Source organism: Neoarius graeffei, chromosome 19 (genome assembly GCF_027579695.1).
Source record: "Neoarius graeffei isolate fNeoGra1 chromosome 19, fNeoGra1.pri, whole genome shotgun sequence".
Classification (NCBI taxonomy): Eukaryota; Metazoa; Chordata; class Actinopteri; order Siluriformes; family Ariidae; genus Neoarius; species Neoarius graeffei.
The window spans coordinates 1,256,028-1,280,602 of NC_083587.1; the positions used below are offsets into that span (position 1 = coordinate 1,256,028).

The following is a 24,575-nucleotide window of genomic DNA, read 5'->3' on the forward strand; positions in this document are numbered from 1 at the left end:
GTTGCCCCGGACTCTGAGGATCAACCCCACTTTCCATGTTTCCCTGTTGCGGCCTGTACTGACATCTATGTATGCCCCTGCCCCTAGGAACCCCCCACCCCCCCACATCTTCCAGGGTCAGACTGTGTTCACTGTGCATCGCCTGCTTGACTTCCGCAGGGTCCGCGGCGGGTTGCAATATCTGGTGGACTGGGAGGGCTATGGTCCTGAGGAGCGCTGCTGGGTTCCTGCTCGGGATGTCCTAGATAAAGAACTGTGTCGGGACTTCCATTCGGCCCATCCGGATTGCCCTGGGAACGTCAGGAGACGCTCCTGGGGGGGGGTCCTGTTAGGACTGGGACTGTTTTGGCCTCTAGAGGCCGCTGTTATTTCCTTTTCGTGTCATATTTGTTTTGGCCTCTAGAGGCCGCCACTGTTCCTGTGTTTTGTGTTTGTGTTAATTGCCTGTTTAGTCCTGATTATTTTCACCTGTGTTCAATTTAGTTTGTGTATTTATACCCCCTGAGTTCAGTCCTCTTGTCACGGAGTCTTTGAGCTGTTATGTTTATCTCCAGTTTCCTCTGTACCGTGTTGTTTGTTTTGCACTTTGCTTTTCTTTTGGACCTAGTAGTTACTGTGTTTTTGGATCTTCTGAGCTTTGGTATTTTTGCCTTTTCTTTTCTGGTTTTTTGGCTTTTGCTTTGTACTTTTCAATTTTTTATTTTTTCCCTTATATCTTCTGAGCGTTTTTGGATTATTACTTTTTGTATTTTTCTTGCGTATATATTGTAAATAAACCGTTTGATACTTTTTTCTACTTCTGCCTCACGCCTCTGCATTTGAGTCATCCCCCTAGTAGCCTAGTGGGGGTTTGTTGGATTATTACACCAAGAAACCCGGTTCGAATCCCAGCAAAACCCTAACACACATATATATATTGCTGCTGACCATATTGAATGTATTCAACTGCTATTACCCATTTACTATCGTTGTTATAATAAATTCAATTATTCTGTTAAACTGTGCCTGTCTGTCTGTTGCTGCTGTATCCTTGAAGTCACACAATCTCAAAGAACTCCAAATTGCCTTCACCCAAGTGTATTTGAATGCTATTGGCTGTAGTGTCTATGTAATACGGTAAGTAATAGATTATTGCTGCATCAGTAGTGATCATAATAATTTGGAATATACCATAATTAAGCTGTTTGGTAATTTATTAGTAAACACCAAAATTAATGGTATTATTTAATGAGACTGATTTAATGAGACTGATTTAATGAGACTGATCACTTAAGACCAATTGCACCCACACCGCCTTTCGTCCGTAGTCAGCTGGGATAGGCTCCAGCTTGCCTGCGACCCTGTAGAACAGGATAAAGCGGCTACAGATGAGATGAGATGATTGTTTCAGATTTCTGAGAAAACTCAGGTGCTCATGGTCTACTGGAGAAGTTATTCTCAGATGGGTCAGGACATGATTTGAAGAATATTCCCCGAAGCCTCAGCAATCACGAGCAGCAAATGAGTGAAACAATGTCAGTGAGATTGTGTCTGTGTGAAGTCGAGCAGTTCATAGTAAAACCCCTGGAACAGCTGGACCTTCAGGTTCTTTATCCAACTCAGACATTTACAACTTAATCGGATTCACAGAATCAAGTTTTCACTCTGTGGCTCTGTTAAAGTTCCCTCTTTCATGCAGATAAACCACAATTCTTACTGATTAATAATAACTACAATAATAATCATAACATATTTTATTCACATAGCATTTTCAGTACAGAAACTGCAGCTCAAACTGCTTTCCATTAAAAGATGAGAAACTATACATCAAGATAAAAATATTTAAGAATTTAACCTTCAAGTGAATAAACTTGCAGTTTATGTTGAAGTTTATTTTGAAATTCTATTTAAAATGTGTGCATGTGACAAAGACTTCTTCATAAAATGACAATCAAAATGTAGAGCACTTTACAAGACTTGCAATATTGGGTGCAGTGTTTTTTAAAATCTATACTCCTTCTTCCTTCTTTTCCTGTTCTTGTCACCGAACAGCATCTTGACGGCTTCCTGTAAGAGAAGTGCACAAGGTCAGAAACGATTCCTGAACGTTTTTGATCTCTGTGTAAACTGTGATGTGACGAAACGTTTCAATAGAAATCGAATACAAAATATCGTTGTGTGTCTCAGAACTGAATTTCAGCACACGTCCAGTTTTTATTAAAAGATCCTCACCGGCTTGAGACCAGCTTCCCTCGCCTTCAGGATCACGTCCATTTCATCCACCTACACACACACACACACACACACAGAGGAGGAAAGAGGGATTGGTGGGTGGGGTTTTGTTTCCACATAGCCATGTTAGGACTGGGACTGTTTTGGCCTCTAGAGGCCGCTGTTATTTCCTTTTCATGTCATGTTTGTTTTGGCCTCTAGAGGCCGCCACTGTTCCTGTGTCTTGTGTTTGTGTTGATTGTCTTCATTAGTGTCACCTGTTTCCCATTTATTGTGTGTATAAATACCCCTCTGTTTGTTCCCTTGTCACGGAGTCTTTTTCCTATGTTGTGCTGTTATGTTTAGCTCCAGTTTCCTCTGTACCGTGTTCCTTGTCTTTTTGGTTTTGCACTTTGCTTTTCTTTTTGGACCTAAGTATTTACTGTGTTGTTGGATCTTCTGAGCATTCATCATTTTGCCTTTCCTTTTGTTTTTGGACTTTGCACCTTTGGATATTTTTATTTTTTGTTATCTTCTGAGCTTTTGGATTTTCTTTTTTGTTTTTTTTCATCGGATTGTAAATATTGTACGTAGTGTAAATAAACGGTTTTTTGATACTCTACTTTCACCTCACGCCGCCGCACTTGAGTCATCCCCCTGATGGCCTAGTGGGGGTTTGCTGGATTATCACACCAGTGACCCGGGTTCGAATCCCAGCAAAACCCTAACAGAAAGACTCCGTCATGACCGACTCAGCAGAGGCTTCTTCAACTGTCTACCCGGCTAACCTTCAGGGAATGATGGCTGTGTTAACACGCCTCGGATTCATCATGGATGGACTTTTACAAGCCAACGTGAGACCCTTGCTCGCCACGAGGAACTGCTTCAGCAAATTGGGAAAATCCTGGCACAGCTGACTTCTCTGCCCCCATCTCCTGTGCCTGCTCCAGCACTTCCTGCCATGCTGCCTTCTTCACCTTGCGAACCCAGCCTTCCTGCACCACAGAGGTATGACGGCAAGCACAGTGAGTGTCGAGAGTTCCTTACCCAGTGTCAACTCACTTTTGAGCTTCAGCCAACCACCTATACGATGGATTGCCGCAAGATTGCCTTTGTGATAACCTTGTTAGCTGGTAAGGCGCGAGCCTGGGCTACTGCTATCTGGCAGAGACAGGGACCTGAGTGCTCTGATTTCCAGCTGTTTACTGAGGAGATGCTGCGTGCCTTCGATCAAGCAGACATCAATAAAGACGCAGCCAGAAAGCTCATGTCCATTCGGCAAGGAGGAAGCGTCGCAGACTACGCCATCTCGTTCCGGACGCTCGCAGCAGTAAGTGGATGGAACGAGACTGCCCTGGTTTCAGCCTTTCACCATGGTCTGTCTGACCCCATCAAAGACGGTCTGGCTTCTATCGGATGCCCAAGTGACCTCAAAACACTGATCTCACATTCTACTCGTCTGGACAACAGGATGAGAGAACGCCACCAAGTCCTGAGCCTCCCTGGCCTCCCTGCCTCTACCTGGAGCCCGTCTACCTCCTCCAGTGACTGTCCAGAACCTATGCAAGTGGGGCGTACTTGCCTCTCCGCATCTGAGAGGGAGCGCAGAAGGAGGGACAAGTGCTGCATCTACTGTGGCAAGCCTGGTCACTTCCGAGCATCATGTCCCGAACTCTCGGGAAAAGGACCGCCCCATCCAGCCGAGGGAGGGTTGTGACAAGGCCTACCCTCTCTCCCGGACTCCCTGGCCAAGGAATCTACATCCCGGTCTCCATCTCCTGGGGTGAGTCCGTCCACTCTTGTCAAGCTTTGTTAGACTCAGGGGCGGCTGGAAACTTTATGGATATTTACTTCGCCCAAAGCATCAATGTCCCGACTGCACCTCTTGAAGTCCCACTGTCTGTGTCTGCCCTGGATGGCCAAGCCTTAGGTGACGGAAGAGTCACCCAAGTAACTTCTCCAGTCTTCCTCCAGTCTCAAGGTCACAAGGAAGAAATATCCCTGCACCTGATTCCTTCATCTGAGTTCCCAGTTATTCTAGGTCTCCCTTGGCTTACCCGCCACAACCCTCGTATAGACTGGGTCACTAGCCAGGTTGTGGAGTGGGGTCCTGCTTGCTATGCCTCTTGTCTGCTCTCTAGCTCTCTTGTGTCTCCTGCCGAGCCTCCTGATCTCACCGAGTTATCTCAAGTTCCCACAGAGTACTGGGATCTCAAGGAGGTATTCAGCAAGAGCAGGGCCGCCGTTCTTCCTCCGCACCTTGCCTACGACTGTGCCATCGACTTGCTCCCTGGGACTACCCCTCCTCGTGGCAGACTGTTTTCCCGCTCTCAGCCAGAACGCAAGGCCATGGAGGAATACCTCAAAGACGCCCTGGTCTCTGGGTTCATTCGACCCTCCACCTCACCCGCTGGTGCCAGCTTCTTCTTTGTCGGCAAGAAGGATGGGGGGCTCCGACCATGTATTGACTACAGGGGCCTGAACAAGATCACTGTGCGCAACCGATATCCCCTTCTGCTGATGTCCACAGCATTCGACCTGCTCCAAGGCGCCACCGTCTTCACCAAGTTGGACCTACGGAACGCATACCACCTCATCCGTATCCGACAGGGAGATGAGTGGAAGACTGCCTTCAACACCCCGTCTGGGCACTACGAATACCAGGTGATGCCCTTCAGACTCACCAACGCACCAGCTGTTTTTCAGGCCCTAATCAACGACGTCTTGAGGGACATGATTAACCTGTACGTTTTTGTCTACCTCAACGACATCCTTATCTTTTCCAAGACCATGCAGGAGCACCGCCACCATGTCCGCCAGGTTCTCCAGAGGCTGCTACAGAACAATCTGTTCGCCAAGGCCCAGAAATGCGAATTTCATGTTCCCGAGGTCTCCTTTCTGGGTTTTATTGTATGGACAGGCCCACCCATGTCGGACCTCACCAAAGGGACAGGTGGATCTTATGTCTGGTCTCCTCAGGCAGAAAAGGCGTTAAAAGACCTCAAGGACCGCTTCTGCACAGCACCCATTCTGGTCCTCCCGGACACCTCCCAACCATTCATCGTGGAGGTGGACGCCTCAGACAGTGGTGTCGGCGCGGTGCTCTCTCAATGTTTGGAAGGAAAGCTGCACCCCTGCGCTTACTTCTCCCACCGCCTGAGTCCTGTGGAGTCCCGGTATGATGTGGGGGATCGAGAACTGCTAGCGGTCAAACTGGCCCTTGAGGAGTGGAGGCACTGGCTGGAGGGAGCGCAACATCCATTCCTGGTTTGGACGGACCACAAGAACCTGGAGTACCTCCAGCAAGCCAAGAGACTGAGCCCACGACAGGCTAGGTGGGCCCTGTTTTTTCAGTCGGTTTGACTTCACCCTATCGTACCGCCCCGGCTCCAAGAACACCAAACCTGACGCACTGTCCAGGCTGTTCTCTGCCACTAACAGGGAGAGTGAAGTCGGGCCTATCATCCCTATATCCCGGATTGTGGCTCCTGTCCGCTGGGGTATTGAGGAGACCGTTCGGCAAGCTCAACGCCAGGACCCTGATCCTGGGATGGGGCCACTGGGCCTCCTGTACGTCCCTCGTCAAGTCTGGGCCAAGGTTCTCCAGTGGGGTCACTCTTCCCCTCTCACCGCCCACCCGGGAGCTCGGAGGACCCTGGACTTCCTGAAAAGATGCTTCTGGTGGCCTAACATGGAGAAGGAAGTGAGGTCATTCGTCCTGTCCTGTGAGGTCTGCACCAGAACCAAGAACCCGCGACAGCGTCCCCAGGGTCTCCTGCATCCTCTGCCTATTCCCCGGCGTCCCTGGTCCCACGTGGCAGTCGATTTCATCACGGGTCTCCCTGAGTCTCAAAGTAACACTGTCATATTGGTCATAGTGGACAGATTCTCCAAGGCCTGCCACTTAATTCCACTGTGCAAACTCCCCTCTGCCCTTGACACTACTAAATTGTTATTCACTCATGTCTTCCGAGTCTTTGGTCTCCTGCAGGACATCGTCTCAGACCGAGGGCCCCAGTTCTCCTCCCGAGTGTGGCACGGGTTCTGCAAGGTCATCGGAGCCACTGCCAGCCTCTCCTCTGGGTTTCACCCACAGTCCAATGGCCAGACGGAGAGGCTCAACCAGGACCTGGAAACCACCCTACGAGGCCTGGCTATGGATAACCCGACATCGTGGAGCACCTGGCTGCCATGGGCAGAGTACGCCCATAACACCCTGCAGTCATCGGCCACCAAGCTGTCGCCATTCCAGTGCCAATTTGGGTTCCAGCCACCTCTGTTCCCAGACCAGGAGGAGGACGCGGGGGTGCCCTCGGTCAACCAATATGTGAGACGGTGTCACAAGACCTGGAGCAAGGTCAGGAGGACACTCATCCAGACCTCCAGAACCAACCAGACTCAAGCCAACCGCCATAGAAGACCTGCCCACGCTTTCCGCCCTGGGCAGTGGGTTTGGCTGTCCACTAAGGACCTTCTGCTGCGGGTGGAGAACCGCAAGCTTGCTCCTCGCTACATTGGCCCCTTCAAGGTGGTGTGCAGGGTGAACCCTGTCGCCTACCAGCTCCAGTTGCCCCGGACTCTGAGGATCAACCCCACATTCCATGTTTCCCTGTTGCGGCCTGTACCGACGTCCATGTATGCCCCTGCCCCTAGGAACCCCCCACCCCCCCGCATCTTCCAGGGTCAGACTGTGTTCACCATGCGCCGCCTGCTGGACTCCTGCCGGGTTTGCGGGGGTCTCCAATATCTTGTGGACTGGGAGAGCTATGGCCCTGAGGAGCGCTGCTGGGTCCCAGCTCAGGACATACTTGATAAAGAACTTTGTCGGGACTTTCATTCGGCCCATCCGGATCGCCCTGGGAACGTCAGGAGACGCTCCTAGAGGGGGGGTCCTGTTAGGACTGGGACTGTTTTGGCCTCTAGAGGCTGCTGTTATTTCCTTTTCATGTCATGTTTGTTTTGGCCTCTAGAGGCCGCCACTGTTCCTGTGTCTTGTGTTTGTGTTGATTGTCTTCATTAGTGTCACCTGTTTCCCATTTATTGTGTGTATAAATACCCCTCTGTTTGTTCCCTTGTCACGGAGTCTTTTTCCTATGTTGTGCTGTTATGTTTAGCTCCAGTTTCCTCTGTACTGTGTTCCTTGTCTTTTTGGTTTTGCACTTTGCTTTTCTTTTTGGACCTAAGTATTTACTGTGTTTTTGGATCTTCTGAGCGTTCATCATTTTGCCTTTCCTTTTGTTTTTGGACTTTGCACCTTTGGATATTTTTATTTTTTGTTATCTTCTGAGCTTTTGGATTTTCTTTTTTGTTTTTTTCATTGGATTGTAAATATTGTACATAGTGTAAATAAACGGTTTTTTGATACTCTACTTTCACCTCACACCTCTGCACTTGAGTCATCCCCCTGGTGGCCTAGTGGGGGTTTGCTGGATTATCACGCCAGTGACCCGGATTCAAATCCCAGCAAAACCCTAACAAGCCAAAGTTAATTCATCATTTCAATATCAGACGTTTTTAAGAATCAGAGATGAAACACTCAGTAAATTGCTTGAGTGTGTGTGTTGGTGCAGTGTGTGTATATTGTGTGCGTGCTCACTTTGGCATACAGGAGCTCAGGATCGCTGATCATATTCATGATTTTGTAATTGTTCTGGTTCCCCACAAGCATCCAGGTGATCTTATTTGCCAAGTTCGGGTGGATTTTCTCAACAAGAGGCAACAAGTGATCATCTGCAGACAGACAGAGAGTGTGAGTGAGGTGTGAGAGAACAGAAATCGAGTGAATGGTCCCAGCCATCCAATCATGTAACATGGGTGGGGTTTAGGCGCCAGACTCTTTCTATTCTCGATTATTGAGGAACAAAAGCAAGATGAGTTGAAAGCAGGTGCTTGGAGAAGAAGTTTTCGATCTCGCCAAGGAAACACATCGCAAACCATAATGGGGAGAAAAAAAAAGGTACCCTATGGGTCCATGTGGCTACTGTTTATAAAATAGTAAAAATAAATATAAAATAGTTTTCTGATCCCATGTCCATACAGTAAATATAGCATATATACATGTTATCAATTCTACTCACCTCATCTCTTGCAAGCATCACCAAGCTGTGAGCAGCATCAGGGCTTGGAGTGTTTTGGTTACCATGTTTGGTTTAGTGTATTTTGTTCTAAATGCAGTGCTGTAAACTCGATCTATTTTCAAAATAGTATGAAAGCACTTGTTCATGAATTGTCTTTGAAGCATTATTTAGAACTAATGAGCACAAGTGGAGTGTAAAGACTCTGAAATAAAAAATACAATTAAAAAATTAAAGCCAATAGCAGAAGTTTGATATCGGCTTCTCAAGCTATCTGCCAAAAAGCTAAAAAAAAAAAAAACCTTTCAAAACCTTTCATTTGACCTTTCAGAAGGACCAAGCAAAAGCTGTGATAATCAAAAAGGTAAATTTTCTTCAAATGAACACCACTTACTCGATATCGAATCAGTAGCCTTGGTGAACCACAAGGTGAATTTTGTTTATCTTTTTATCTGCCTGTTATCTTACAACACTACAAAGTTATAACGAGGTTTCTCTTTTTCCGTTTCTGTTTCTGATTGGTTCTGAAGTTTATCAAGAAGTAGAATGGGTAATCGAACTTGATCAGGATAAGTGCTGATTGGTTACGAAGTTTCACTATTGTTACACTCATTCTTACAACACGATGACATAGTGGCTACTGCCTCACTTCGCCTCTTTGAGGCAGTGGCCACAAAAAAAACAAAAAGAAACAAACAGTGGATTATATGCTGAGCTGCAGAGCAGGAGTGTGTATGAGCCAGATGTTGGTGTGTGTTTTTTATGCGTGTATGAGTGTGAAACTCACGCGCCATCTGGACTTGTTCATCTACAGGACATGATTCCAACATGTAGATGGTCAGCCTTTTCCCAGCAGATGGTGATGTGGGTCCATCCTGGACACAGAGGAACTCATTCTTCTTCTTCTTTTATTATTATTACGACTCATTACTTGTGTTTTGTTCTTACTGTCGTGCCCTTGTCTGGCTGAACTTCACTCACAGGTGACACAGCTGTAGGAGGCACTGCATCAGTTGTAGCTGGAAGTTCTTTTGCAGCTGAAACTGGAACCACAACTGGACTGCTGTCCCCAACTGCAGCTGTCTCAACAGCTGGGATGCTTTCCAGTGCTCGCTCAGCTGAAGGAACGAAAACACATCACAGCTCATTCATTTCAGTGAAAAAAACATTATTGGTATCAATTATACTATGTGCATGCAGTCAGATTCAGAAGTATTGGCACCCTTGGTAAAGATGGGTCAGAAAGGTTATGAAAATTTGAATATTATATATATTATATATATATATATATCAGCTGGATAGTACAGTGGTAATGCTCACTGACTACGATGCAGGAGATCGGGGTTTGAATCCCGGTCGGGGCAAAACATCATCCAGTAAGGGTCCTTAGGCAAGAATGGCTAACCCAAGGCAGGACAGTCCTAATCATGAAGGACCCCCAGAAGGGACCTTAGGCAAGACCCCTCATGATATATCAGCCTACCTCAGGAATGAGTGAAGACATAGTCATACCAGCTCAGATGTCGCCTGGGTCAACAAGGTCTGTGTCAGTTGCTAGGGAACCAGGGAAAACTGATGAGAAATGGGCTACTGGAACAAGACGACGAGGACAGAAAATACGGAATTGCTGGAATGTTACTATACAAGCAATCCCAGAGAGAGGGGATACATGCAGCGAATGTGGGACCATTGGATACTTTGAAACCCACAATCAAGGCTAACAAAGAAACAGCTATTAGCCCAGTGTTCCAACATCCGTAATCGAAATCTATGATCACAACTAGAGATTAATGAACGATGCTACATTCAAGGGGGAGATGTCGTCATCATCATCCCCACAACCAGAGATTGGGTACCAAGCCCTTACCGCTCTCAACACAAGAGCTGCTGACCTGAGAAGGAAGATTGTGACCCAACTGGAAACCTGGAGCCCCCGACGAATACCGAAGCTGAGTTGCCAAGTACCTTCAGAAGATCTACTAGTAGATGTGAATGCTGCTCTGAAGACAATCTCCACAAGAACCATCACTGAGACCAACAAGCTGATACACAGTACAGCAACAGTAATCATGGAGATGCTTGGACACAAGGTGGGCTTGGGACATAAACAGTATCCACCATGGAAAAGACGATTAGAGGCCAAGATAAAGGCAGCACGGAGAGAAGTTAGCCAGCTAGCTGAACTACAGAAAGGGAACATGGTGAATAAAGGGGCACTCGAAACTGCCAAACAGCGACTAACAGCTCTGGCCACCCGGTTGAAGAGATACACCAAGGAGGGAGAGGCCAGGAGAATAAACAAGCTGTTCTCCACTGAACCAGCCAAGGTGTACTGTCAGTGGCAGGGAAACAACAACCGGTCAGACCCACCAAGAGCTGAGGTGGAAAAATACTGGAAAGACATATGGGAAAGAAAGGCATCACACAACACCGATGCCCAATGGTTAGTGGACCTAAGAGCTGACCACAGCAACCTCCCAGAACAAGATGAAGAGCTGGACAGCACCAGGCCCCGATATGATCCATACATACTGGCTGAAGAAGCTAACTGCACTCCATGAACGCCTAGCAGCACAGATGAACCAGCTGCTGAGGGATGGAACCCACCCAGAATGGCTAACCCAAGGCAGGACAGTCCTAATCATGAAGGACCCCCAGAAGGGACCCATCCCATCCAACTACCGGCCAATTACCTGTCTCTGCACAACACGGAAGGCCCTGTCAGGCATCATTGCGGCAAAAATGAGTAAGCATGTGGCTCAATACATGAGCAAGGCACAGAAAGGAATTGGCAGTAACACCAGAGGAGCCAAGCACCAGCTACTGGTCGATAGAACAGTCGCCCGAGACTGTAAGAAGAGACAGACCAACCTGTGCACTGCCTGGATTGACTACAAGAAAGCCTACGACTCAATGCCACACACATGGATACTGGAATGTCTGGAACTGTATAAGATCAACAGGAACCTAAGGACCTTCATCCAGAACTCAATGGAAATGTGGAAGACAACCCTAGAGGCCAACTCAAAACCCATTGCCCAAGTAAACATCAACTGCAGCATATACCAAGGAGATGCACTATCACCACTGCTGTTCTGCATAGGCCTGAACCCCCTCAGCCAGATCATCACGAAGAGCGGCTACGGGTACCGATTCCGTAGTGGGGCAACAATCAGCCACCTGCTCTACATGGATGACATCAAGCTGTATGCCAGGAACGAGCGAGAAATAGACTTGCTGATCCACACCACCCGGATCTACAGCGATGACATAGGGATGTCATTCGGATTGGACAAGTGTGGCCGGATGGTCTCAAAGAGAGGCAAGATGATCCGGACTGAGGGGATTGACCTACCAGAGGGCAACATAGGTGATATCCAAGACAGCTACAAGTACCTTGGCATCCCACAGACTAATGGAAACCATGAAGAGGCCACAAGGAAGTCAACCACAGCCAAATACCTCCAGAGAGTAAGGCAGGTCCTGAAAAGTCAGCTGAATGGTAAGAACAAGGTCCGAGCCATCAACATGTATGCACTACCAGTCATCAGATACCCCGCTGGTATCATAAACTGGCCAAAGGAGGAGATAGAAGCCATAGATATCAAGACTAGAAAGCTCCTCACCATGCATGGAGGGTTCCACCCCAAGTCCAGCACCCTGAGACTATACACTAAGCGGAAAGAGGGAGGCAGAGGGCTAGTGAGCATCAAGACCACGGTCCAGGATGAAACATTGAAAATCCGAGAATACATCAGAAAGATGGCCCCAAAGGATGAACTGCTAAGTGAATGTCTCAGGCAGCAGAACCCTGATGAGAGTGCAGAGGAGGAGGAGGAACAGACAACCTGGAGGGACAAACCCCTACATGGCATGTACCACTGTCAGATAGAGGAAGTGGCTGATATCAAGAAATCCTACCAGTGGCTGGATAATGCAGGACTGACAGACAGCACAGAGGCACTAATCATGGCAGCACAAGAACAGGCCATAAGCACAAGAGCCATAGAGCCTAGGATCTACCAGAGTAGATCAGACCCAAGATGCAGACTGTGCAAAGAAGCCCCTGAAACAGTCCAGCACATAGTAGCAGGGTGTAAGATGCTAGCTGGATCAGCATGGAGAGGCACAACCAAGTGGCTGGGATGGTATACAGGAACATCTGCAACCAGTATGGAATAGAAGTACCCAAGTCCCAATGGGCCATACCACAGAAGGTGGCTGAGAACAACAGGGCCAAGGTTCTGTGGGACTTCAGCTTCCAGACTGACAAACAGATCCTGGCTAACCAACCGGACATAGTGGTGGTGGACAAAGAGCAGAAGAGGGTGGTGGTGATAGATGTGGCGATCCCAGCTGACGCCAACATCAGGAAGAAGGAACATGAGAAACTTGAGAAGTATCAAGGGTTGAAAGAGCAGCTGGAACGGATGTGGAAGGTCAAGGGTTGCGTGGTCCCTGTGGTAGTGGGGGCACTTGGGGCAGTAACCCCCAAAATGGGAGAGTGGCTCCAGCAAATCCCAGGAACAACATCTGAAGCCTCAGTCCAGAAGAGCGCAGTCCTAGGAACATCGAAGATACTGCGCAGAACCCTCAAACTCCCAGGCCTCTGGTAGAGGACCCGAGCTTGAGGATGACATGGATACCACCCCCCCGCCGGGAGTGAGAAGGAGATTTTTTTTTATTTTTTATATATATATATATATATATATATATATATATATATATACACACACACACAGTATTTTATATATATATATATATATATATATATATATATATATATATATATATCTGGCTTTACATTAACTTTTTTGCTCACCGGCCACTGTGGCTAGTGGTTTTCCTGAGTCACTAGCCATTCAGCCTTTTCACTAGCCACAGTTTTGTTGCCAGGAAATCGAAGTTTTTTATTCACCATGATATGTTAAAGTTCAGAAGATCTAGATTTAATTATGAATGGCAGCGTATAATGTATCTCTACAGTAGCACTCAAGTATTCAGTGCTGTTAAGGTAGCTCCCTATATGAAAACATGCAACCAATTGAGACAAAAATATAAACAGAGTATTCTGTTTATTGAACTCAAATTCAAGCCCCTTACAATATGAAATATCATATGATATGAAAAATAACATTCAGTACAACTGAACTGATTCTAATATTAAAAGTCCAATTCAAAACATTTATCATTGAAAAACATTTGATGTTTTGATATGCAAGTATTATGTGTATTATCAAGTATTATTATGTATATTATGTACTATCTATTAATAGTGTGTGTGTGTGTGTGTGTGTGTGTGTGTGTGTGTGTGTGTGTGAACATGTGTAGAGAGAGACATTAAATGTCCTCATTACATTCATCATCAGATGAGTCTGAATGGTCCATGAAAAATGGTCTTCGTGACCTGAGGCTTCCAGCAGGCCGTAAGTTGATAGCTAGGGTGAGATCAACTTCTTTCCAATCGCGTGAACGTTTCTAAACAGCAGCTCCATCCTCTCCAGCTCAGCCGACTTCATGACAGCCAGGGACTGAAAGCAATGCTGTCCTGTAGTGACCAGCCGTCTTCGCCTGTTTTGATGTTATAGTACCAATGTGTGCATTTGACTTTTCGTGGTCCTTTATAGTTTCGAGTTTAAAATTACTGGTGCCTGTCTTTGCCAGACTTTCTACAGTCTTTGCAGTACATGGTATTTTCGGTTTTGCTATGAACTAGCCAATCTCACCCGAACTTCCATTTGTCATTGAACTGTCTTATCTTCCTATTAGCGTCTTGTTCATCTCCATGGCCGCAGCCAGCTCTGAGGCCCCCGAGGTCCAGACCTCGGTCATTTTTAAGAGATGAAAATACATTGGTATGCTAAATATTCAACTGGATAAAAAATAAAGAATAACATTAAAACATCTCCGTAAAAAGTGCATTGTTAATGATGTTAAACATTGATTCTGTCTCTGTTTGGTGCGCGCGGCTCTGAGACCAAGAACACAAAAGCGAATAAGCGCATGCGCGACTTGGGGGAGGAACGCAGTGCAGGAGACATGGGATTTCCATGGTAACCATCAGCACACTTTCATGAAGCTGTTACATTTACATTTTCGAACTTTGTAGTCAGCTGGGATAGGCTCCAGATTGCCTGCGACCCTGTAGAACAGGATAAAGCGGCTAGAGATAATGAGATGAAAAAATAAATATATTATTTCCCAGCTTAAGGTCGGTCCGTATCGTGAAATACTATGACCTTGGCCCAGAGGCCTCGGTCAGTATTTTCAAGACCTCGGTCATGGTATTTCACAATATGGACCCCCCCCAGCTGGTAAATAATACACACACACACACGACGGTACTGTTTCATCCCGGGTTATGAGAGATGCGTTACACTGATTCTGACAACATGATGACATCATGGCAACAGCCTACAAAAAAAAAAAAACCTTATGAATGAGTAGGTACGCCTTTTCGACCAACAGGGAGCAGGTTCTTGAACCAATTCCATTCAGGATTCTTTGAACAAGAACAGAATCTGTTCTCTGTGGGTCAAAAAGGGGTAACGTCCCAGTTCGGTTATACTAAACATAGGCACAAATGGAACGCTGCTCAGCCAATCAAATTAGTGAGTCTGTATATTACTGAACTGTTGTATAATTAGTTAATTAGCTGATTATAGCTGAACCAGGGGAAAATGGTGCATTCCAGGACCACATTCAGGAATCTGTGGTGTAATGTGAACGTGGCCATGTTTTGCCTCTAGTGGCTTTCCATATAGGATGCGCCATCAAAACCCTATAGACCCTTTTCACTCACGTGACCTTCGTAAACGCGACCGCCATTTTGGACATGAAGAAATAACGGTTTATGGCACAGACCCTTTCAGTTCTCGCTCATCTAGCTGCCACAATGACTGCTTAGACTGCAACAATAATACCTAACACACATTTAAGTATCCGTCGTAAAGACGTGAAACTCGTCGAGTGACGAGTGTGTTCATTGATAAGCTAACACAATCTAAAAGTAGACATACCATCACACTGCCCTGGCGCTGTGTACAGTTTACCTTCTATGGTTTGTGCACTCACTATTTGCCATTACTTTCTCCAACCCAGCGTTCGAACTATGCCGATATTTTTGGGGGGTCCCTTTTTTTCCCTTCGGGGGGGGGTGCTTGCGCTTGCCTCAGAGCGCGGATCTCCAAACACATGAGAAGCCTATCTTACACACATATCACGCGGACTCCACACCTCCACACATGCATCGCATCTGAAGTCATAACTCATCAGGGGAAATCGTGTCCGCATTGGCATGTTCAAAAAACAACCTCACGTCAACAATGATACCACACACAAGAAAAAAAAACAAAACAGTCAGGCTACTCAACACATCTGATCCACAGCAGCACCAAAGCATCACTGGAAATCATGTCAACAACCAATATTCCATTTCAACACGCGTCAACAAACAAATGGCACCACAAACATGAACGAATCGGTCAGGCTACCGATTCCAAACCCACAGCAGATGAATAATTAAATGCACCTTACCTTAAAGCAGAATCGACCACAAAGGAAGTGTGTTGGCACTGTTGGCACACTTCCTTTCTACTAGTTTGTGTCCCCAACCTGGCAGCAGCAGTCGTTGTCATATCGGTTTATTTTATCTTTGATGTAAACACAACACTTTGGATATGCAAATGCTTCCCGTTACACACGATTGCTATGTCAATAAACATCATTTTGCCAATATTTTAGAGACCATCCATCTTCTCCATCGGTCAGCATCTGTCGGGATCCGATAAAATGATAAATCTTGCCTTGTGTGTTGATGGTTACTACATCCAGGTGCACAACAATATAGTGGTATGATGGAAGTCTTGCTGAAAGTAAAAACTTTCTTTGATGGCTATATTCCTTTTGATGCTTCGCCGTCGTTCCTCGTTGTTGGCTGTGGTAGACTACTGGTAGTTCATGTCCAAAATGGCGGCCGCGTTTGTCGTGACGTCACGTGGGAAGGGTCTATATTCAACATCTTGAAAGAGGCTAAAGAGGAGCTCAAGAGTTGTTCATATGACTCTCTGAGCAGATTGGGTTTACTTTTCAGGTTTACTCCGTACTACATGTGCAGCAGCGCAGTTGTAGCCTGCCTTGTTTGTGATTTTAAAAATACAGTAAATCATTCGATAAGCCAAAGCAATAGAGTGGAAAGTTTCGACTTATTTTTGCCTTGGATAACTTTGCCTAAAACATGGTGGTGTATACTGATTTTTTTCCCAGAATGTTGTGTGTGTGTGTGTGTGTGTGTGTGTGTAACGGATGCCAGATTGTTAATGTATCTCAGTTCCATAGGCTACATGGTTAGGGGATCTTTTGTCCTCATTGCTTGGGCCAGATCAAACCATTAAACAAGCTTAAACTATTCTTACTCTTGCCACATACATGATTTTTTTTTTTTCAAAACTGATGATATTCAGTTCAAACACTTAAAAGTAATTTCAGGAATAGATCTCTTGTGTGATGTGTAATTCACCTTCTCATTTAAATATGGCGGAAATGTTTCGGCGCGCGCTTTGCACATCACGGACCTCTGTGATTTTAAAATGCTGCTCCGGCCCTGGTCATCTCTGCCCCTTTTTCCCTGAGCAGCAGGGTTTGAAACTCCAGCTATATGCCGCCACATCATGCGCTTGTCAGTCGTCAGCAACTTTGTTGCTTCGTTCATTAACCACAGGTTACCGTATCACTGATTTTACCTGAGACGTTAAAGTACGTTCTAAACAATTCTAACATGTTGTCAGAATGTTTATGTAGGTGCTCATGGTAGTTGTAGGCGTGTAATGTTACATTGCAATGCGTTTATTATATCAGATGCCTTCAGAGAAAACTACAATTAAAATATATCGTCATACCACAGAATAAACCACCCGCCAAAGTGGCTAGTGAGACTAAAGTCATTACCCGCCAAAGCCCAATTTTACCCGCATTTGGCGGGTGGGCGGGTGCTAATGTAAAGCCCTGATTTTATATATATTCTAAGAGAATTTAAAAAACTTCAAAAAAATTAAGCTTTTTAGACGCACAGATTTTAACTTATCCATGTATGAAAGCAGTAACATCATGCATAAGTCACACATGGATCCTTGAGCAGGCAGGCTATAAACTGGTATTAAAAATGCAGAAATAGTGTCGGGAACAGCGTTCTCCTGTCTTTTGTATGGTTTGTACTGTCTTACCATCAGCTCGATGCAGAAAGTTGATGAAAGTGTAGCCGCGTGAGGAGAAGGTCTTCTTGTCCCTGCACATGTGGATAGAGTGAATAGGCCCTGCACGGCTCACCATCTCCACCAACATCATCTCGGTGACATCAGGGTGCAGATCACCCACATACAGTGAGGTCATTGTGGAGTTTGAGTTCATTTTACCTAGAGAGAGAGAGAGAGAGAGAGAGAGAGAAATCAGACTTTCAGTGGTGGAGAAAAGCAAGGAGACCAACTGAATGATGGACAGAACATTGTCAGCATCGACACGGTAACCTCCTGTTTTAAACAGACAAAGCTGAGGATAAGTACACTAATGCCGCTTTTCCACTACAAATGCGGCTGAGTTGGGCTGAGTCGAGTTGAGCAGGGCTATTGGAGTTGCATTTCGACTACAACCGCGCTGAACCGTGCTGGCTGGAAGTGGGTGGACACATTGGGTGGAGTTAGCGAAAGTGGGTGGACGTCACGTGATGTCGTTAAGCGGCGCAAACAGTGACATCAGTGATCTTTTAAGCAGTAGTCTCACGACCCGGATAGTAAACAATAAACATGGAGGACATGGAGTCGTTAGTGTTGCTGGTCTTGGTTCTGTGGCTTGTTGTCACCGACTATGCCAACAGATACTGGCAAGAGCGTATAGATGAGACGAGGCGCATAAGGCTTCAGAAATTCTCGTAATTCGTAATTCTTCTTCTTCCGGGTTTACGGTGTTTACAGATCCCAGCGTGCTCGCGGGGCGTGTGTGGGCATGTGAGGACACTCCTCCTCACCAATCAGTGCACAGGGGAGTGTCTGCTCACGCCCCCAGCCTCACTCAGCTCGGTTTGGCTCGCTTCAGCCCCACTCCAAAACCGTGCGAGTTTTGGGTGCTAAGCAGGGCTGAAGCGAGCTGAGTCGTGCTGTTCTGAGGTAGTCGAAACGCGAGCCGTGTCGGGCTGAAGTGAGCTGAAAAAGGGTAGTGGAAAAGGGCCATATAATGCATTTCTCGATGGAGACTGGAGGAATCGTAAAACGTAAGGACCTAAAGGCTGAAGGTGGGTTTCCCAAAAGCATCGCAGCAAAAAGATTATCGTTAAATGGTAGAGCAAGCAGCACAATGCACTCTCTCTCTCTCTCTCCTAGTGAAGAATGTCTTAGCATTAAGAGGCTTTTGGGAAACCCAGCCCTGATCAGTATGAAGGTAAAGAAGAAGGAATGAGAATACACAGTTATGAGATTAGTGTATATCGTGTTAGTAAACTATTAAAACTTAAAAAATACAAATCACTCAGTTAGTACAAGGTGACTTACTACGAAGGAGAAGATTAAATCGCTGATAGTCGCTGATAAATTGCTGATAATCGCTGTTACTCGCTCTGAAGGTTTGTGTCGCTCTGAAGCTCTGTGTGGATGTGTGGTTCTTATATAGCTGCAGATTTTGAAACATAACTAATTAAACTGTTTTCATTTAAATTAATTAAACTGTCCGAATCATGTGAGCTGGGTTTTCTCCTAAACTTTAGGGGAAAACCCAGGTCACGTGACCAGGTGCCATCAGCTCCCTGAGAGAGAGAGAGAGAGAGAGAGCATTCTGATCGCTCTGTCTTGTTCAGTAGCCCATTCAGTGTTCTGCGTGGGTGGCTTTGCATCTTCTCTCCCGGACTGAGAGCTCATAGGCTCGTCAGAGTGAAGCCATCTGGCCGCCATCTTACCCCTCACATCGCATGGATTTGGTTTGTGTTAAACTGTCATATCTGATCAAACTGGCCCCAAGACAAGTTTCTCCTGACTTTTTTCCCACTACTATAATTATTTTTACGGAAATTATTTCAGTATATCTTTCTCTTACAGTCAGGTCTGAACAGTATTCATTTGTCACATAATTCACTGTCACAATATTCATGCAGCGGCACGGTGGTGTAGTGGTTAGCGCTGTCGCCTCACAGCAAGAAGGTCCTGGGTTCGAGCCCCGGGGCCGGCGAGGGCCTTTCTGTGTGGAGTTTGCATGTTCTCCCCGTGTCCGTGTGGGTTTCCTCCGGGTGCTCCGGTTTCCCCCACAGTCCAAAGACATGCAGGTTAGGTTAACTGGTGACTCTAAATTGACCGTAGGTGTGAATGTGAGTGTGAATGGTTGTCTGTGTCTATGTGTCAGCCCTGTGATGACCTGGCGACTTGTCCAGGGTGTACCCTGCCTTTCGCCCGTAGTCAGCTGGGATAGGCTCCAGCTTGCCTGCGACCCTGTAGAAGGATAAAGCGGCTAGAGATAATGAGAATGAGAGAATATTCATGCAGCTTGTGACCAGTAAATGCTGTTAAGACCTGACTGAATGAAAAGAAAATGGCAAATAACGAGAAATATTCCTGTTTCAACAACTGTCCTAAACAGAAAGGAAGGATAGCCTTTGTGTTGGTATTTAGATAGATAGATAGATAGATAGATAGATAGATAGAAGTGAAACTATACAAAACAGAAAAATAAGCTGAAATAATTGATTGAGTTTATTTGCAACAAAGAGACAAACAAAAAAATTACAAGTGCATAAAGCATAAAAACAACAAAAATATAGATGAAAATTAATAGAATGTAATTGATATTTTAAAATATAGTTGCAGGATAAAAACGCAATAAAGAGAAAACAGTCTGTTACGGTATTTCCATTGCGGTCCTATATATTGTTATAGTCACTAGATGTGATTTGTCGACAACAAAATTAAAATAATATTTAAAAATCACAGAATCATCAAAATATTATAATAACTGATTAAACTGAGTATAATGAATATATAAAAGTTGCAAAAATTATAAGATGACATAACAATCAATATTATTTAAAAATTAAAAATACATTTAAGGTGTGTCAAACAGTAGAAAAAATATGAACAATCAGAATCAGAAGCACTTTATTGCCAGGTATGTTACACACACGAGGAATTTGACTCTGCTTCGACTTAGCTTTCATAGTACAGACAGAAAAAAGTACGAGAGCGCAAAGTCCCGTGGCAGCCATCTGCGGCGCCATCTTGGATGGAAAACAGGAACAAACAGGAAAGTCAGAAATAAAACATTAAGAACATAAGCATATAAACTGAATATAATTACAACTAAAAAGTAAAAAAAATAAATGTGCATAAAAAAACAAATAAGCAAGTTAGCATAAGATTGCACAACACAGATTAGAATATAATATCACATGTCTAGCATTGTTAAGTATAAATTAAATACAATGGACTAAAAGAGATATCACATATAAACTGACAAATATCACAAATAAAATTAAATTCAAAGTGAGTGTAAATAAACTCTTGTAAACAAGGATAAAATGAAAAAGGGTAGAAAATGAAAGGTACCAAATGCCAATGGGAAGAGAAATTCGGGCAAGAAGACCTGGAAAAATGAAAAGATTAATAAAAAATGAAGACACTATTTTCGCTATTTTCAATTTCCTGTAAAAAGTACTCCTTGACCTTAAATTTGAACAATTTTGAATCAATAATTTGGGTCAAGGAGGTAGAAAGTGCATTCCAAAGGGTTTTTGCAACATGACCAAAAGAAACTTTATCATTTGAATTTACTGTTTATAACAAAATTTGATGCACTTCTCCTTGTCTGGTAATGGTGATGCTGGTTTACCAGAGTAAAGCCCTTGTACATATAGCTAGCAGCATTGCCCAGAACAATTTTGTGAGTGTGTGAGAGTATAATTTGATCTACCCTTTTTTCAACTGGAAGCCAATTTATCTGTCTAAATTCTGAAACAGCAATATGAGAACAAGGAGAGAGGCCAAGAACAAATCTTATAATTTTGCTTTGCAAAATTTGAATTTGTCTCTCGAAGTGAGACTTTTATACCACCAACAACAAGAGTAATCGAAGTGACACTGAACCAAAGCCAAGAGTTTTTTCATAGACCCAGTGAGAAATTTGCTTTGCCTGACCAAAATTTTAGTCTAGATGTACCTTTTTTGATCCAATTTGCAGCCATTAGATGACCAGTAAGACACTGGTCAATTTCAGCCCCTAGATATTTAACAGAAGATTTAGTTTGAATTTGGACCCCATTGCAAGTTATACAAAGTGCCGAATTTTGAGATTTTTTTTTTATGTTTTTGTACTGTATGCCATACTGATTAAAATTAAAATAGAAAAATGCTTGAAACATTTTATTTTATGTGTAATGAGTCTATAATATATAACATTTTCACTTTCTTACATAACTGATGGAAAATATTGAACTTTTTCACAATATTCAAATTTTTTGAGATGCACTAGTATATCATGAGGAAACTTCGCTGGTTAAATTTTCGGCAGTCCTGAAATAAATCCACATATATAGTAGTCTGTACACAAAAAACTGGTAATTCAAGTGTTGTTTAGTAAAAATAAATAAATAAATAAATAAATAACAACGGGCGGCACGGTGGTGTAGTGGTTAGCGCTGTCACCTCACAGCAAGAAGGTCCTGGGTTCGAGCCCCGGGGCCGGCGAGGGCCTTTCTGTGTGGAGTTTGCATGTTCTCCCCATGTCCGCGTGGGTTTCCTCCGGGTGCTCCGGTTTCCCCCACAGTCCAAAGACATGCAGGTTAGGTTAACTGATGACTCTAAATTGACCGTAGGTGTGAATGTGAGTGTGAATGCTTGTCTGTGTCTATGTGTCAGCCCTGTGATGACCTGGCGACTTGTCCAGGGTGTACCCCGCCTTTCGCCCGTAGTCAGCTGGGATAGGCTCCAGCTTGCCTGCGACCCTGTAGAAGGATAAAGCGGCTTGAGATAATGAGATGAGATGAAATAAATAACACTTCAGGACGATTCTGAAGGAGAGTGGTTACCCACTCTCCAGAACAGGTTTATTTCTAAAATGAAGCTGTATTTCTCTGAGAAAGGCGAGTTTTGTGCGGGAAAAACTGGAGCGAGCTTGTTGGCTAATCCGTCAGAGGGTGCGCCTGCGCTTCAGCTGGGAAACAGAAACACGGCGCGTGAGGCAGAGCTTCTCTCAAAACTGCAACGTTTTTTTTTTTTTTTCTGAATAAGCGTCCAATATGTTTTCCTCAGGAAAAAAAAAGTTTTATACCGAAAATACTCCCATGTTCCCGCAGACGCTTCCTTCAAATGATAAACTTTCCCTCGTCCGGGTGATGATGATGAAAATTCGTCTTCAGATTAGCGTCTTCACCACTCATTTCCTCAGGCACTGCCACGGAATGGGACGGGACAGATCGCTCGGGCGACATGTCAGTAAAATTAATTATAGTTTTAAAAGAGCCATTCATGAGTTCAAAAAACGATCAGAGACTGAACTGGAAAAAAACCCCAATAACAGTGAAGAGGAGCGCGATAAAGATATGTAAGGAACAGGGTGGCTGGACAGTCCGGCTTTTGAATGCCCTGTCCGGCATCCGGCACAGCATCAAGCCGGATGCGTGTTTGTCCTCCATTTTGAGGCACTCGGCTTGAAGAGCGAAGTTCTAAAATCTTTGCTGGGACGCAATATAACGTAACGTATCTGGTCTAACAAATGATTGGCTAAGAGCGGTGTCAGATAAATATCTGCTATATCATTGGTTAAAAACATAAACAAGGCTCCATGTGCTGCTACGTCATATGTATGCCGGCTTCATTGACAGAAAGTTAGCATCATGCCAAAACGTTCAATTCATCTCATCTCATTATCTGTAGCCGCTTTATCCTGTTCTACAGGGTCGCAGGCAAGCTGGAGCCTATCCCAGCTGACTACGGGTGAAAGGCGGTGTACACCCTGGACAAGTCACCAGGTCATCGCAGGGCTGACACATAGACACAGACAACCATTCACACTCACACCTACAGTCAATTTAGAGTCACCAGTTAACCTAACCTGCATGTCTTTGGACTGTGGGGGAAACCGGAGCACCCGGAGGAAACCCACACGGACACGAGGAGAACATGCAAACTCCGCACAGAAAGGCCCTTGCCGGCCACGGGGCTCGAACCCGGACCTTCTTGCTGTGAGGCGACAGCGCTAACCACTACACCACCGTGCCGCCCACTTATTATTATTATATATCAAAAATTTGAATTTGGTGAAAATGGATTTTTTAAACCCCTGTAGTTTAAAAATACTTGAGAGACAGAACAAAAATTTGGAAATATAAAATATGGGTCTTGGGGATTACTGAAAAAAAGTTACAAGTTCCTAATTGCTATCCCACATTGGATTTCTTGCAACTGAAAATGGCATGTTTTAGAAATCGGCGAATTTCAAAACCCTATTACAGACAAACTAGGAATAGTGGAGACTTGGTAAAACTGAAATTGGTAGATATTTCTGTGTAGATTTGAATAACATTCTTAGTTTAAGCATTACTGCCACAGGCAAGCTTCCAGAATGAATTAAAAATGCAAATTTGTCTTTTTAATTTCCTTGTTAAAATCACCATCTAATATACAATAACCATTGAAATTCTAAGTTGAAGCTTGTAGTACAAGACATTGAGTCTCTCTGTGCAAAATTTTAGGTTTCTGTCTTGCATAATAAAGATTATATTACACTTTGAAATATGTATGTTTTGAGCAAAATGCAAAAAAATCGAAAAATTCAAATGCCTGTATCTTTGAAACCGTTGGAGATAGGAAGCTCAAATTTTGGGGATTAACTTCTTTTAATAGTACGTCTGAGCCCTCCAAATTTCATTGAAATCTGAGATGGTCGAGCATAACTTTGTCAGATATTTGTTGATTTGGCATGGAATGACCCGCATGCAAATTGGCTGCAGGGCAATCTGTCAATATTTTTATGGACAGCAGGTACACATATGGCGTTGTGCATGATTTTGGCACCATTTGGAAACAGAAATTTTCTTGCTAGCACAGGATCTCCCATTGCACATCATAAACTGGTCTCTGAGTTGTTGGATGCTATTCTACTCCCTAGAGCCATTGCTGTGTGTAAGTGTGCTGCCCATACTAATAATACTGATCTTGTGTCTCAAGAAAATGCCAGGGCAGACGCAGCAGCTAAGTGTGCAGCCTCAGCTTCCAGTTCACCCTCTAACCTTGCATTTCCTCAGGTTTCCACCCCCTGTTTACAGCGAGCAGACCTTCAGAGCAC

The 24,575-nt window shown here is 44.7% G+C and overlaps 2 protein-coding genes across 2 annotated transcripts in view; one reads left to right on the forward strand and one right to left on the reverse strand.

The window, feature by feature from the left end:
- LOC132867784 (histone H3-like) overlaps nt 1–24,575 on the forward strand; it is a 1,068,851-nt gene that overhangs the window by 586,746 nt on the left and 457,530 nt on the right. The window lies entirely within an intron of this gene.
- Nucleotides 1,972–17,669, reverse strand: LOC132868056 (polyadenylate-binding protein 1-like). Its single transcript, XM_060901030.1, has 6 exons — nt 17,486–17,669; nt 9,213–9,382; nt 9,052–9,139; nt 7,787–7,920; nt 2,212–2,262; nt 1,972–2,046 (listed from the first exon to the last, which is right to left on the reverse strand). The coding sequence occupies exons 1-6, from the start codon at nt 17,667–17,669 to the stop codon at nt 1,981–1,983; spliced, it is 693 nt and encodes a 230-aa protein (XP_060757013.1). The 3' UTR covers nt 1,972–1,980.

Coding starts and splice junctions, on each gene's coding strand:
- LOC132868056 (XM_060901030.1), bottom strand. CDS start 17,669: ATGAACTCAAACTCCACAATGACCTCACTGTATGTGGGTGATCTGCAC. Junction 7,921..9,051: donor TGAACAAGTCCAGATGGCGC/GTGAGTTTCACA, acceptor GTCTGTCTGCAG/ATGATCACTTGTTGCCTCTT. Junction 2,263..7,786: donor CTGAGCTCCTGTATGCCAAA/GTGAGCACGCAC, acceptor GTGTGTGTGTAG/GTGGATGAAATGGACGTGAT.